General features: G+C 41.5%; 1 protein-coding gene across 1 annotated transcript in view; it reads right to left on the reverse strand.

Moving 5' to 3' along the window:
• Window positions 1–2594: 2594 nt before the first annotated feature.
• CD8A (CD8 subunit alpha) overlaps window positions 2595–17422 on the reverse strand; it is a 33146-nt gene continuing 18318 nt past the window's right edge. The window contains exons 6-7 of the mRNA XM_077280246.1: window positions 9516–9549; window positions 2595–5350 (exon numbers count right to left, since the gene is read on the reverse strand). Of these exons, the coding sequence (XP_077136361.1) occupies window positions 5299–5350; window positions 9516–9549 (86 nt within the window). The 3' untranslated portion in view covers window positions 2595–5298. The remainder of the gene's footprint in view (window positions 5351–9515; window positions 9550–17422) is intronic.

Genomic DNA, 17422 nt, shown 5'->3' on the forward strand with positions numbered 1-17422 from the left:
TTACTGAACATAGAACAAGCTCTAGGGAGGTGGTAACTGGACTGACCGCAAATCTGATCCTAACCAAACACACTAAAGGTAGCCGGTGAACGTGCCTAACATCCTGGATGTCTCGACGCAGCCTGAGAAACTAGCTACCCCTAGAGAGAAAGTAAGACCTCACTTGCCTCAGAGAAATAACCCCAAAGATATAGGAAGCCCCCAACAAATAATAACGGTGAGGTAAGGGGAAAATACAAACGTAGAAATGAAAACAGATTCAGCAAATGAGGCCCGCTATTACTAGATAGCAGAAGACAGATAGGAAACTGTGCGGTCAGTAGAAAACCCTACAAAATATCCACGCTGAGAATTCAAGAACCCCCACACCAACTAACGGTGTGAGGGGAGAAACTCAGCCCCCTAGAGCTACCAGCAAGCAAGGGAATCACATACTAGCAAGCTGGACAAGGAACAATAATAAACCAAGAAACATATTGAACACTGATGATCAAAAAATAAACAAACAGAAACTTAGCTTCTCTTGGGGAGACAGATAACGAAGGTAGTCAGAAGGGATCAAAATAGCCCTGAATACATTGACAGCAGGCAACAACTGAAAGTCCAGGTGAGCTAAATAGGAAACCAACTACCAGATAACGAGACAGCTGATCCCAGCCACAGACCTGCAGAAAGACACAAAGAGCCACCAGAGGGAGCCCAAAGACAGCACTCACACAGTACCACTTGTGACCACAAGTGGGAGCCCAAAAATAGAGTTCACAACACCCTATAGGGTCAGCATACACGTGGGATATTCCCTGTCTCTTCATCATTGAAACACTTGAAATGCCCTGTCTCATATTTTGGAGGTATTCTCTGGTATGGTCGCTAGTATTGGTCTAGGTTTCTATATCTCTTTGGTTTAGGGCTTACTAGGGACTGAATAGGGTGAGCCTTCCTTGAGCCGGGGCACCACTTGCGTTAATAGGGTGCCAACCTCCACCACCAGGTAGGGTGTATTTTCCTATGAGGGCATTGTAGGACACTTTAAGTCTAAGGGATAACGTTTCTCTTTGTGGAGAGTGACAAGCTAAGCCTGGCATGTCAGAGTGAGGAGACATAAAGGCCGTGCATTCCTCCTCTGGGAAATTAAATAGGTAAATTGTCTCTTCAGAGAGGAAGAGGACTAGAACTATTGCCAACTATTGAAAGTAGCAATCCTAAGAGTCAATATCGACTCTCTAACCAGCCTTTTCACATGACTTAGGATAAAAGCCAAAACCAAAATCTCAATTTGCAGATAGTGTGTTTTGGGGTACTGCCCCTCGTCAGAGCAAAGTGTGAGATTTGGTTTGGCTGTGTGAGAGGCGTTTGAGTGTGATCCAATGGGTAATGGTCAGCTGCCTCTCACACAGTCGAACCAAATCTCACACATTGCACTGACGAGAGGCAGTACCCTGAAACACAGTGTCTGCAAATTAAGATTTTGGTTTTGGCTTTTATCCTAAGTCATGTGACAAGGCTCCTTGGCGATTCGATATTGACTTTTAGGTTTGCTACTTCCAATAGGTGGCGCTAGAGGTCTAGTCCTCTTTCTCTCTGAAGATACATATTTAATTTCCCAGAGGAGGATGCATGGCCTATATGTCTCCTCACTCTGACATGCCAGGCTTGGCTTGTCACTCTCCACAAGGAGAAACGTTACGCTTTAGACTTATAGTGTCCTGTAAAGGAAAATACACCACACCTGGCTGTGGGGGTTGGCATCTATCAGTAAAAATCAGTCCGTGTGGGATACGATTTTTTCTGGCACACATAGACGTGAATGTGTGAGTCTCATCCAAGACTGGGATGAAATTAGTGCATGCTGCGATTTTTCACAGACACTTGCACCATTGCATAACATGGGTCAGTGTGCTGATTAAAAATCGTATTGCACATATCCGATTTATACACTCGTCTGCCCGAATATGAAGAGTAATATTTTGAAGCTTCTCGGAAGGGTTTGTGCGACATTTTACTCTAAAGACAAATAGGCAGAAAAGAGCAAAAATAAATAAATTGTGCCACATTCCTCAAAAATCCTGTTTTGTTTTGATGAATTTGGCACAAACTTTGCCATCAAACACAGAAACACAAGACAGAAAAATGACTTTAACCTCAGATTCATCAATTGTTTTTTTTTTTTTTTTAAATTAAAGTGTTATTCCCAAATAATAATTGCAAAAATCCTCAACGTTTTTGTGCAGCTTTAGCTGTGACTCGTGTCTGTCATTAATGATTTCTGGAAACAATACTTGATAATTGATCAGCAGAAAATACTTGATCAGTTCATTGATAAGAAAAGATGTTGATACAGCGCAGCTTTCCTGCACAGGTGCAAGCGCGGCACAGTTTTGTAAGCCACAGTGGGTCGGCCGTTACATGCACCGATCTAACGTCGTGACAAGGACTCAAATTTATGTCAACTGATACAAATGGAAAAAAAACGTGTGTAGGAAATGTTTATTGTCGTTCTTAAAGGGTTTTTTCGACTTCTAAAATAGGTAAAGTTGCAAAGTTGTGAAAACAATTTACTCATTATTAAGAATGAAAAAAAAAAGGCAACTGTCTGGACCAACGGTGCAGTGATGCCGCCAGCCCCATCAGGAGCGCAGGAAGACTGGAGGCAGGGGAGCGGTGCGCTCCTGGACATAAGATAACCCCTTTAATCTTACCCAACATAAGACGTGCCGTTACTTCCAATGTCCCCTTCTTTGACGTAGACTTGCATTATGCCCGGCAGATGATGGCTGTTTGATGCATTCATCATCTGCCTCTAGCAGCAGCAAGTGGAGCTGAGTTCTGAACTATGCTGATAACCCCTTAAATTGCACTGTCTATCTCTGACTGCAGCATTTAAAGTGCATGGTCTGCGGAGGTGCCATTCCATGCATCCACTGACCCCCTCTGATATGATCGTGGGGTGCCGATGGGTTTTCGTTGCAGCCAGGGCTGAGGAGTCGGTAAGCCAAACCTCCGACTCCTCAACTTCCATGACACCGACTCCATAACTCCACCAAAATGGGCTCCGACTCCACGACTCTGTCTCCATGTGGAGTCGGTAAGCCAAACTTCCGACTCCCGATGCCTCAATTTCCATGACACCAACTCCGACTCCACCAAAATGGGCGCCGACTCCGACTCCACAGCCCTGCAGCTGGTGGTCTGTTGAAGGCCCCTGTGTTTGCCGTGATGGTGCTCCATTGAAATTCTACCTGTGATCAGCGCTGATAGAAGATTGGTTGATCTGAGGCTCAATCCCAAATAGTAAATAAAGTTTTATATATTTTTTTATTATAAAAATTTCAAATCATTCCCCCATTTTCATATACAGAAATAAAATAAAAGAGTACACATTCTTGGCATCAGTGCGTACGTAAAAGCCCAATCTATCAACACCTAAAATTAACGTTGTCAAGAGAATTGTGTTTTTTCGGTAGCTGCAAATGTGAACAAAATTTCCTATTTAGCTCCAAATTATATAAAAAAAAATGATCAGCTTGCCACACAAAAAATATCCCCCACACAGTCCCATCAGTGTAAAAATGAAAAAGATTTTTTTGGTGTGCAAATTTTCAAATTTTGGGTGCAAACCTTAATTACTCCTGCGGAGGCACTGTTAAAATTGAGCACAAGTTTTCCCGTAGTTCATCTTTGATTACTGTAGGTTCCAGTCGCTCAGTCAGGTCCGTGAGCTATTTTTCTTTTTTTTTTGTTTTGATAGTTCTATAATGCATCTGTTTCCAGCGAAGCTGATTTGCTGAATATACAGGATCACCGGGACTCGGCGTTCCTATATGGACAAATCAGTGATATGGTAGCAGCACATCACTTCACAAGTAGGATGGAAACTCGTCGTGGTGGCCATTCTGGTTGACCAGAAGGTTCTCGATGTTGTGAGTATGTGGTGCTTCTTTACCGCCCCTTATATTTCAACGCCAGGATCTTGGAAGTTTCACACAACATCTTCCCGTTCATAGTCCTAATAGTCCCATTCTACAGAACTCAAGACAGTTCCCAGGAATATCTTTCTGTGCCCCCACGTTTGCATTTTCAAAAATTGACCCCAAAAATCTGACTTTGTGAATCAACAGGACAAAGAATTGTTGTTTCGGTGACATTGAATGGACCTTGAGCCAACAACAACTGGAAATCTGGAAAACCAAAGACCACCGACCTCAGACTGTTGTATCTTCACGTCAAGGTGTCAACATTCTTAAAGGGTCAGTCTTATTTTCCTGTTTTACCTCTCAGACTGTTCCAAATATCAGGTCAATCGCCCTCTGTCTGTTGGTTCCTACATCCCGCGTCTTAAATGCATGCCGTGCCTGGTGGTCTTGTAACTTCTCCCCCTTGTTTTCTTAACATCTTGGCTGCGGTGGGGATGGTCTATTTCATGGGCTCCCTTGCGGTCGATCTTCCCAGCGCCATGTCGTCCCGCCTGCCCTTCAAGCTACTGCTCTTCACTCTTACTTTGGAAAGGGATGAAGGTCTGGAAAGGATGGCAATCACAGACAAGAGGGAGGAACGTGTGCTCTGGAGGTGTACTCTACCAGATGACTCGTCGATGTGAGAGCAATGGACATGCAGTGCAGGCTGGATCATGTGACCCCCCAAGGCACGTGGACAAATAGGAAAATCTGCTTGGACTGATCTTTGGAGACACCTGACAATAAGTGTTCAAATACACTGCAGCACCCCCACAGGAGAAATGGGGTATTACACAGGGTGCCTTCACATCAGTGGGTTGTCTGTATAATACAGGACAGGGCACTTCCTCCAGAGAGAGAGATGTTCTTTGTAGCCGATCTGCTCTATGGTCTAAGGGATGAAGACCCCAGATAGTAGGACAGGACGTCTGAAATGCATTTTTTAAACTAGGTAATCTCTTTAAAAAGTAAATTAAACAGTATTTTTTGTAGGATAAAACGAATCAAGAACGCCCTGGGGAATCCCACCCAAAGTGGGGGAGATTATACAAACTTAAAGCTAACAGTGCTAATAACCACTGAGCCACCATGCTGCCCATTGATGTACATGCATTTGCATTAAGCTCAATAAATCTTTACACAAACCAGTAAAATCCTAATATAAGATGCATCATCCAGAAATACATAATTGATGTAATAAGCGGTATATTTCTAGGCTTCCTGAAGAAATGAGTAATTGTAACTCGGAGGCAGCAGTGATAACTTTATACAACAGCCGAGCGTCGAGTGATGGAGTGTCGGTGGCATCACGGGAAGCAGAAAGTCATTGAGTTCAACCTGTACATTACAAGGGTCTTTTCTGTAAGTTCATTTTACCATTCTTCTCATCTGTGGGCCTGTGAAACAGAGTTGTGATCCATTAATATGCAGGAAGTTGTAACTTCTAAAGTTTAGTGTAAAAATGAAACTTTTGACAACTTGTTAATGTTGTATGTACTTTAATACATTAGTTTGCTGACAGTAAAGAGAAACTTTTTTTCATATTTAGATGCAGGAAACTTGAGACATATAAGAAAATTGTAGGCACACAAGTTGTAATCATTGAATTCTGATTTCTACTTCTGCCCCATTGCCCCCCAGTGTGTAACCTCCGACCTCCCGCCCTCGGTGCATAACATCCTGCCCGTCAACTCTGGTGAATAACATCCAGCCCTATTGCCCCCCCCATGTATAACCTCGGCACCCTGCCCCCTGGTGTATAACATCTGACCTCCCGCCCTCGGTGAATAACATCCAGCCCTATTGCCCCTCGTTGTATAACCTCGGCACCCTGCCCCATTGTGTATAACATCCGACCCCTCGCCCCTGCTGTATAACATCCAGCCTCATTGCCCCTGGTGTATAACCTCGGCCCCCTCCCATGTCGTCTGCCATTACTAACATGTGACAGAACGGCTGGTGCTGCAGAGCTCACTGATACCAGCGAGGTCATGTAATAGGAGCCACCGGGGTAACAAGTCCTTTATGACATTTCTTCCTCCTGAATCTTCCCCTATTCCCTGTGAGTGATATTATTGAGAAGTGGAAGGAACCGCAGCAACTCAGCCACGAAGTGGAGACCCCTTAATGTTACAGAGTGGGGTCACCGAGTTCTGAGGAGCAGAAAAGTCACCAACGCTCTGCTGACTACATAACCTCAGATTCCAGACCTCCTCTGGTATAACATCAGCCCAAACACTGCGCCCCCGCCGGGAGCTTCATTGCCGAGAAGCTGCATGCAGCCTTACATCACCAAGCACAATGCTGAGCGTTGGATGAAGTGATGTAAAGCTGCCACCACTGGAATCTGTAGCAGAATAAAGATTAGGAAAAACGTCTTTTCTGTTCCCCTTGACTGTGGCCAGTGCACAAGATCCAAAAAAGCATGATTGGGGGAGTTTGGAGGAAGAACATGACAGGCCGCACCTCAGCCCCATCTAACACTTTTGGGGGATTGTGATTCCGGACCCCCCCTTCCACATCAGGGTCTGCTCTGACTAATGCTCTTTTGGATGAAGGGAAAAAAAATCCCATAGACGCCTCCAAAAACTTGTAGAAATCCTTCCCAGAAGAGCGGGAGCCGCTATATCTTCAGAAGGTCCAACTCCATATTAATAGAATGGGAGGATAGAAGAGCTTCTCCAGGCGAAATGTGAAGGGGGCACATACTGTTGTCTATTTAATATACAGCTCAGAAGGAGACACAATTGTGTACAGCTGAGATTTTTTTCTGCAGAGGAAAACCTGTCATTTTGTCTTGACTTTGCCTTACAATATTTAATTTTTATTTTTACTGATTTTTAGAGAAAAAAAAAACATAGGGGGAGATTCATAAAAGGGGCTGCCCGGAATTAAAAAGTTGTTTAATGTGTGGAAAAATGTACAATTTACTAATATGCTTTATTTAAGAATGGAGCCCTAATCTCAAGATTTCGGCACCAGAACATCACTCTCCAGATAACGGCTTCCCGTGTCGGCTGGTAATGTTTGTCATTGGGGCTGGCAGACTGACTCATTTTAATATCTCAGCCAGCCCCCTTCCTTCTCTATTACGGACAGTGAAGGGCTCTGGTTTAGTTATTGCCGAACAGCAATCATGGGAATCTCACGTTCCTCCTAGATGCGGGTCCCGGAGCTGAGAACTATAAACTCTCCCTGGGAAATGTTGGGCATTGCGATATGTAACGTGAAAAATTGTCCAAAACATAAACGAAAAGGTAATGAAACAAAACTTTTCTGTGGTTTCGTTAATGAAGGAAATGAAACTTCTCTGTTAGGTTGTTGTTTTCTCTGCACATAATGTGATACCTAACTGACCACAGCCGCTCTACAGACTGAACTCAACTAACAAGAACTTACTCTTCACGATGTTTCTGTCTTCTACCCACCAGTGGTGAAAATGTGGACATCTACCAATCACGTAACCAACACTGTATTATGGGCCTTCCAATTCCCTAGCTTTAACCCTACGGGCAGTGTGTGACTCCATGTGGCTCTATGTAGGGGCTATCTGGCACCATGAACATTGTATGGAACCATTTATAAACCTGTCAACAACCAAAAGTGTCCAGTTTTTGATTTTATTATTTGTACACAAATATTGGATATTTTGTTTTTTGTTGTTTTTTTTTAATCACCCATGCGATTCTAGAGATGTGGGCCTTTTTTGTTTACTACTCATTTTTAGAATCTTTACCAAGGATCCTCTGGGGCGTGTCTATAGCCTGCTCTGCATAATTACCCTGTTAGCTCCTCCCCATTGAAAAAGAACATAAAAATTAGCACTAAATATATAGAGGACTATATCTCTGGAACCGTATGGCGAATAAAAAAAGGAAAAAAATGGAAATATTCAGGAATAATGGGAATAAAATAGGAGGACACTTTAGACAGGTGACAGATTCCCTTTAAATGGTACCAGATAGCTGGAACAGTATGGTTTAAAAAAAATAACAAAAAACAATGAAATACTCAGATGTGCAGCTGGAATAAAATGAGAAAAAATAGACTTTTCACTTTAAATTTATGTGGACACAAAATGGCATTATATGGACAACATTTTGCAATATGGGTTCAGTGTATGAAAAAGTGGGGAAAGTATTGAGCTGACACTGATAATTTATGGGACTGATCTTCTAAAATACAAACACTTCCTGATTGAAAGTGTAAAAACACTACAGATATCGCCACTTAGGGAAGAGTCCGACACAGCCATGTGACTTTTATTTTAGCTCCTTATTTTTATATTTAATTTGCACCTTTTTTTTAAAACCGACTTTACTTTATTTTGTCTTTCCTTTTTTTTGCGGTTTTCTTTATTTTGTTTTTTTTTTCCACTTAATAATTTGTGACTTTTTAAAATATTTATTTTTCGCCACTGCCCTCTGGATGGCCGATATATGACATTTTAACCCATTATCTACCAATGTCCTTTTTTTGGGACGCCTAATCTTTAGCTTCTACCAACTAAGATTTTACAATTTTTATAATTAGGTCCAATTTTTTGTGTTGTGTTTGTAAAATGAATGTTTTTAAAATAGGAAATCATGTCATTGTTATTTTTAATTGAATATTGGGACGCCCTTTTCTGGAAAATCTGTACTTGTAAAAATTTTGAAAATTATGTTTCTGATTCATTAGGACCCAAATCATTAAAAATCTGCCATTAAAAAAAGAATAAAAATTGCTAATTTGGCAAGTAATGGGTCAAAGGAAAATGTGACTTTTTTCTCTAGAAGGGCGCAAAACAGGTCAAAGAAAACAAAAAAGAGCTTGGTTGATTTTGAGCAAAATGTTTAACCATTTTGAAGAAATTGCTGCAAAAACAGCAACAAACGTCACAATACAAAAAACCTTTTATTCATTTTTTTAATGCTGTTTTTTTATATATTCTATCAGTCATTCCTATTTTTTCTATTTTATTTTATCTAGGTCTTAAGTTTATGCTCTCCTTATATTCCCTCCTTTGCTGTCTAGCGCGATAGTATTCGATTATCCAGCTATTTATTACCACACAGCTATCAGCAGAATCCAGCTATTCCTATTCTAATTTTTTGAGCACTAGTGTTCTATATATTATTCGCAAAAAAATACAGTTTGCATTTATTTTATTTATCTTTTTAGGCCAAATTTTGGGCTGTGCAAAAATTGCTGCAACCCTTGGTGTTTTTACGTCCCAAATTTTGCGAAAAGTTGGTGGAGCTTTACAGGGAATAGGCATAACTGAGCTCTTCCAGCAAATTAATCGTAAGTTGTTGTTTACGACACAAAAGTGTCAAAAAAACTGCACTCAACTCCCCAACTGCTGTACATTTACTGCGTGGGTGCACGACAGTGGCAAAATATCCAAATTAATTAAGAGGCACAAACTTCTTAATGAATTAGGTACATCTTACTCCAGTGCTCCCTTCATCATCAAGACTGGGGTTCAAAACGCCAATCTTAATGAATTAGATCCTAACTCTTTGTGTTGTTGTATTGAGTTAGGTTTCTCGAGGACATCGGTTTCGAAGAAGTTCTCACCTAGGTTTACACCGGCATCGCCGTTTTCTTGTCCCTAAAAAAATAAAATAACAAATTACAAACTAAAACATAGACTATTGTCATTAAACAAATGAACTCTATAAAAAGAAAAAAAACTGGAAGTACTATGATTTGTAAGTTCTTAAGTGACCCAAAAAAGAGCAAATAATGGGAATTATAGAGTTTCATGCAAATGTTTCAGCTCGTATTTTGTGTTCTTTACCCTTTGTCTGTACGGATCCTACAATTTCAGCTTGTTATAACACTGCTGAAAAAAAATTAAGGGAGGATTTGCAAATCAATTAAAGTTCAGGGATATCAATCTCCAATTGGAAGCATATTCGATTGTAAATGAAGGCCACCTGCTTGGTACATATGAAAGTGCACTGGAGAGGAACTGTAAGGAAACTGTCCAAAAGGGAGCGGTGCGGGTGGTGGCCACAGGCAAGTCCTCTCTCCATATCCCTCCTTATTGATCTTCTCTAGTTTCACATTTTGTTAAGTCCTTGTCGCTACTGGTAGCATAAAATGGTATCTGCAGTCCATTCTGGGTGCAAAAGTAATCCAGCTTCTCCAAGATGGCACATCCATGGGTTTGCTATTGGAAGAAGGTTTGCCATGTCTCCCTGCAGTCCCAGTAACATGTAGCAGATACCAAGGTTTGTGCCATTTCATGTGAAAAAGCCTGTTGAACATTATGCTTTCGTTAACATCCTTCAACATGACTGGTTTGGTGATTGGTAAGTGATGGTCTGGGGAGGCATATCCTTGGGGGGTCACACTAACCTCCACCTTGTAGCCAACAGTACTCTGCCTCATGTTAGGTACCCATTAATGTACACTCTGCACCCCATCTTGACTGAAAAAAAAACAGAAATGTAGAAATTTTTGCAAATTTAATAAAAAAGAAAAACTGAAATATCACATGGTCATAAGTATTCAGACCTTTTGCTCAGACGCTCATATTTAAGTCACATGCTGACCATTTCCTTGTGATCCTCCTTGAGATGGTTCTCCTCCTTCACTGGAATCCAGCTGTGCTTAACCCTGCTGTTCTGTTTAGATTTCACATACACTTGTGTTGTACCAAATAAAGTAAACAAAAATTAAAAAAAAAAAAAATTCCCACAGAGAGTACCCCCCTAATGACGATAAGTCAGGGAGCCTCAAGTCTCAGAATCACACGCTGGATTTTTATAACATTATAGAATTTCAAAAACGGTCATTTTTGACCTAACAGAACAGCAGGGTTAATTAAACTGACAGGACTTGATTTGGAAAGGCGCCCACCTGTCTATATAATAGCTCACACCTCACAGTGCATTTCAGACCAAACGAGAATCATGAGGTCAAAGGAACCGACCAAGGAGCTCAGAGACAGATTTGTGGCAAGGCACAGATCTGGCCAAGGTTACAACAGAATTTCTGCAGTACTCAAGGTTCCGAGGAGCACAGTGGCCTCCATAATCCTTAAATGGAAGAAGTTTGGGACCACCAGAAGTCTTCCTAGACCTGACTGTCCAGCCAAACTGAGCAATCGTGGGAGAAGAGCCTTGGTGAGAGAGGTAAAGAAGAACCCCTGGATCACTGTGGCTGAGCTCCAGAGATGTAGTAGGGAGATGGGATAAAGTTTCACAAAGTCAACTATCACTGCAGCCCTCCACCTGTCAGGACTTTATGGCAGAGTGGCCCGACGGAAGCCTCTCCTCAGTGCAAGACATATGAAAGCCGCATAGAGTTTGCTACAAAACACATGAAGGACTCCCAGACTATGAGAAATAAGATTCTCTGGTCTGATGTGACGAAGATAGAACTTTTTGGTGATAATTCTAAGCGGTATGTGTGGAGAAAACCAGGCACTGCTCATCACCTGCCCAATACAATCCCAACAGTGAAACATGGTGGTGGCAGCTTTATTATATGGGGGTGTTTTTCAGCTGCAGGGACAGGACAACTGGTTGTCATTGAAGGAAACATGAATGCGGCCAAGTACAGATATATCCTTGATGAAACCAGTGCTCTGGACCTCAGACTTGGCTGAAGGTTTACCTTCCAACAAGACAATGACCTTAAGCACACAGCTAAAATAACAAAGGAGCGGCTTCAGAACAATTCTGTGACCATTCATGACTGGCCCAGCCAGAGCCCTGACCTAAACCCAATTGAGCATCTCTGGAGAGACTTGAAAATGGCTGTCCACCATGGCTGTACTAGCTCAAAAGGGTGCTTCTACTCAATACTGACCAAAGGGTCTGAATACTTATGACCATGTGATATTTCAGTTTTTCTTTTTTAACAAAATTTGTAAAAATGTCTACATTTCTGTTTTTTTCAGTACAGATGGGGTGCAGAGTGAACATTAATGAGAAAAAAATGATCTTTTTTGAATTTACCAAATGGCTGCAACGAAACAGAGTGAAAAATTTAAAGGGGTCTGAATACTTTCCGTACCCACTGTACATGGAAAGTGGATAGATAATAAATATGTAAAAAACTTTAGGACCACAAGGTTATAGTGAAAAAGAAATTAAATTGATTTATTCACCCATTCTCTGTGCAATGTTTTGAGTCTTTTAAAGAGGAACTGTCACCTGGTAAGAAGTAAAACGTTTTTTGTTCCTATTTATTCCCGCCCTTTCCTTGACAATTCTATTTTTTCCACTAACTTTAAAGGTTTATTTATCAAAGGGTGTGGCAAACAGGATCCTCTGGGGCGTATCTTTAGACTTCTCTGCATAATTACTGTGAGAGCCACTCACAAATTACAACCAAATGAAAAGGCCCATATCTCTGGAACTGTATGGTGGATTTAAAAAAAGAAAAAAGTGGAATAATTCGGGGTGTAGTGGGAATAATATAAGAGCAAAAACTGTCCACTTTTGACCTGTGATGGGCTTTCTTTAAATAGCTGAACTTTCAAGGATTGAAAAAGGCTTAGCCTCCTGAAAAGTTGTAAAGACCATGCGTAAATAAATCAATTTACCTTTTTTAAGGTGCTGACGTTTTTTGCCTATTTGCGGAAGGAAGCAGAGTCGACACCATAAGACCAGCAGCTCATATCCAGAGTTTTCTGCTTTCTTCTTTTCATGAGTAGAAAAATATGACATAGATAGGTACCTTATGGCCTGAGGGAGGCTTATAGTTTGAGCAGCTGAAAAGTTGCCTACACATTGGGTGAATAAGGACCACGTTTTTTTTCACTGTCTCATTTCTGGAGTGCGGCCATATTTTACTGTATAGATTGGTAGATAGATAATATCCTTGAATAAATATATAATATAAAAAATCTTACGGCAGCAGAGCATTATGGAAGTGATGACAAGACAGATCAGTAAGAAGCCACAAAGTCCTGCCAGGGGAAGCCATACATATAGGTCACACGATAAAGCCAATGGTTTTGTCTCTTTATCTTCTATGGAACCTACAAAAAGATTGTAAATGAAGGCCACCTGCTTGGTACAAATGAAAGTGCACTGGGGAGGAACTGGAAGGAAACCGTCCAAAAGGGAGCGGTGCAGGTGGTGGCCACAGGCAAGTCCTCTCTCCATATCCCTCCTTATTGATCTTCTCTAGTTTCACATTTTGTTAAGTCCTTGTCGCTACTGGTAGCATAAAATGGTATCTGCAGTCCATTCTGGGTGCAAAAGTAATCCAGCTTCTCCAGGATGGCACATCCATGGGTTTGCCATTGGAAGAAGGTTTGCCATGTCTCCCTGCAGTCCCAGTAACATGTAGCAGATACCAAGGTTTGTGCCATTTCATGTGAAAAAGCCTGTTGAACATTATGCTTTCGTTAACATCTTTCAACATGACTGGTTTGGTGATTGGTCAGTGATGGTCTGGGGAGGGTTATCCTTGGGGGGTCACATTAACCTCCACCTTGTAGCCAACAGTACTCTGACTCATGTTAGGTACCAGGGTGAAATCCTCAGAGCCATTGTCAATCCTTTCTCTTGTCCATTGTGTCTTGGGTTCCTCCTGGTGTAGAACAATCCCCAGCCTCGTGTGGCCAAAATTGTATAGACAGATCTTTGTTGCGTAAGGCTTTGATGCCATTGACCGACCATCATGTTCTCCACAACCTAAATCTAATAGGAAACCCACATCCAAAAAAACACGATATGCCACGGACTATCCAGGAGGACTTTTACGCCCTGATCCAAGTCTGGGAGGAGCTCCTCCAATACACCATCCGCAATGTCATCTGCTGCATGCAAGGACATTGTCAAAAGTGCACACAGACGTCTGAGGGCCATAAGCAACGGAGCCACATTATGAAAATGCCATGATGAAATTCATGCAAACTGGGAATTTTTTGATTTTGACTTTGATTTTCAGATGATTTGGAATCCAGGCTTCAGTTGGTTGATGATTTTGGTTTCCACTGACCGTTGATTTTGTTCTCAACAAACTACATAATTTATATCAGTATAGATTCTCAACTTGAATCTTTCATTCATCGAGATCCAATGTGGGATTTAAAGAGAATCTGTCAGCAGGTTTTTGCTGTGTAAACTTAGAGCAGCATGATGTAGAGGCTGATACCCTGATTCAAGTGATATGTTACTTACTAGGCTGATTTTTTTGTTTCAATAAAATCATTGTTTTATAAGTAGGAGGTTATCACAAGAGAATTATGTGTCTCAAGTCTCCTGGTCCAATCCCGCCTCCACCACTGATTAGCAGATTTCTATACGTTGTATACAGAAAGCAACCAATCAGTGATGTGGGCGGAGTTATACAGATAAAGCTGCCAATCAGTGGTGGGGGCGGGGTTATACACAGCTCAGTATTCTGAGCTCTGCTAGATCGGTAGCATCGAAAACTGTGATTCTATCACAACTGCTGCACCCAGTAAACTAAGTGATACATCGCATGAATCAAGGTATCTGTATCTACATTATGCTCATATCGGATTACATAGCAAAAACCTACTGGTGGATTCCCTTTAAGGCTGTGTGCACATGTAGCATATTTTTCGCGTTTTTTTCGCGGTTTTTCGCTATAAAAATGCTATAAAACCGCGAAAAAAACGCTAACATTAAGCATCCTATGTAATAGAATGCATTCCGCATTTTTTGTGCACATGCTGCATTTTTTTCCTGAGCGGAATCGCATTCCAGAAAAAAACGCAGCATGTTCATTTAGGGTATGTGCACACGTCCGGATTTCTTGCAGAAATTTCCTGAAGAAAAACGGAAATTTTCTGCAAGAAATCCACGTAATTAGCTTGCAGAATGCTAAAGTTTTCCAAGCGATCTGTAGCATCGCTTGGAAAACTGACTGACTGACAGGTTGGTCACACTTGTCAAACATAGCGTTTGACAAGTGTGACCAACTTGTTACTATAGATGCAGCCTATGCAGCATCTATAGTAAAAGATAGAATGTTTAAAAATAATAAAAAAAATAAAAAAAATGGTTATACTCACCTGCAGGCGTCCGTTCCTATAGATGCCGGTGTGGTTCAGGACCTTCCATGACGTCGCGGTGACGTGAGCGGTCACATGACCGGTCTCGACCAATCACAAGACCGCGACGTCATCGCAGGTCCTTCACCGCACACCAGCTATAGAAACCGAAGCGGCAGCATGCAGCGAAGAGGTGGGAAGACATCGAAGGTGAGTATAGGACTATTTTTTATTTTAATTCTTTTTTTTTTACCAATTATATGGTGCCCAGTCCGTGGAGGAGAGTCTCCTCTCCTCCACCCTGGGTACCAACCGCACATAATCTGCTTACTTCCCGCATGGTGTGCACAGCCCCGTGCGGGAAGTAAGCAGATCAATGCACTCCTAGGTGTGCGGAATCCCCTGCAATTCCGCATTTTAATGAACATGTTGCTTTTTTTTCCGCGATGCGATTTTTTCGCGGAAAAAAAGGCTACATTTGCACAAAAAATGCGGAATACACTGAAAATAATGGGAGGCATATGTTAGCGTTTTTTTTGCGCTTTTATCACGTTTTTATAGCGAAAAAACGCGAAAAAAACGCGAAAAATACTGAACGTGTGCACATGGCCTAAAATTGCGGAATCGCGGCGATTCTGCACCCATAGGAGTGCATTGATCTGCTTACTTCCCGCATGGGGCTATGCCCACCATGCGGGAAGCAAGCAGATCATGTGCGGTTGGTACCCAGGGTGGAGGAGAGGAGACTCTCCTCCACGCACTGGGCACCATATAATTGGTTAAAAATAAAAGAATTAAAATAAAAAATAGCGATATACTCACCTTCGATGTCTTCCGGCCTCTCCGCTGCATGCTGCTGCTTCGGTTCCTATAGCTGCTGTGCGGTGAAGGACCTGCGATGACGTCGCGGTCTTGTAATTGGTCGCGAGACCGCATGTGACCGCTCACGCGACCAATCACAAGCCGTGACGGCATCGCAGGCCCTTCACCGCACACCAGCTATAGGAACGGACGCCGCTGAGGTCTGCAGGTGAGTATAACCATGTTTTTTATTTTTTTTATTATTTTTAAACATTCGATCTTTTACTATAGATGCTGCATAGGCTGCATCTATAGTAAAAAGTTGGTCACACTTGTCAAACACTATGTTTGACAAGTGTGACCAACCTGTCAGTCAGTTTTCCAAGCGATGCTACAGATCGCTTGGAAAACTCTAGCATTCTGCAAGCTAATTATGCTTGCAAAACGCTAGTTTTCTGCGGGTATATGCATGCAAATTCTGCATGCGATATACCCGCGGCAGGAGGCGCAGAATTGCCGCGGAAATTTCCGCGGCAATTCTGCAACGTGTGAACTTAGCCTACGTCTTCCCTTCTTTTTCTTGACCAGTGTATATTTTCTATATATATTTATGACATTCATATTGATTGTCACCTTTCTATTAGGTTCTCAGAATTTGGTGGATGATGCTGGTATAGTATTGGATTATATATGGAGTATCTAACTCATTGTTTCTCTATTCTGAGTAATAAGTGCAATGTGGAAAATTCTGGGTTCCGTGAAAATGTGCAAAAATATAAATAACAAAACACATAGGACAGTAGTTTATGGTATGAGAAATGTTACTGTCTGAGAAAAAGTTTCTCTTTGATATAAGATTACAGATGGTCAGTGGTCACAGATGCCAAAAAAACAGATGTCACAGAAGTCACAAGTTACCAACCACATATACTATGCACAATTCTATATCAGTAGGATTATCACAAGCTGCGTTTCACTATCCTTCATACCCTCAAACCATAAACCAAGACCTGTACCCATGAAATGGGTTTATATGTATCAATGTCTAATTATAATAACTCTAGAAATAACTCTATCTATAAACTAATAACTAATGATAACTAATAATAACTAATAATAACTAAACTAATAATAACTCTATCTATATAATCTTGATTACCGACAGTATTAAATTATAATATTTTCTCCAATATACGATTGCGTGAAATGAATTTGGATGAACTCTATATCAGTTGTGCCGAGCCAAACATTATCTGGCAATGCGTTAATAATTATGTGGTGGTCCCTCAATAATTGGCCATCTATGTCATACCATTTTTGCCCAACTTTTCAAGATGGTCTCGTTGGGGGTTTTCATGTGAACCACTCCTCCGAAAAAGTAGTGTCCCCTAAACATACACTCTTCTACAGGCATTTCCCCTTTCCCTTTCCTACAGGCATTTTCCTCATGCATTGGGTCTTGGGTTCCTCCTGGTGTAGGACAATCCCCGACCTCGTGTGGCCAAATTGTATGGACAGTTCTTTGTTGCGTAAGACATTGATGACTTTTACTGACCTTCATGTTCCCCACAACCTCAATCTAGTGGGAAACCTACATCCATAAAACCAAGATATGCTAATTGGTTTTGGATTTTTTTTTTGGAGAGTCAGGAGATGTGCCAACATCCAGGAGGTCAGCTGGGTCTGACAGATCAGC

Source organism: Ranitomeya variabilis, chromosome 1 (genome assembly GCF_051348905.1).
Source record: "Ranitomeya variabilis isolate aRanVar5 chromosome 1, aRanVar5.hap1, whole genome shotgun sequence".
NCBI lineage: Eukaryota > Metazoa > Chordata > Amphibia > Anura > Dendrobatidae > Ranitomeya > Ranitomeya variabilis.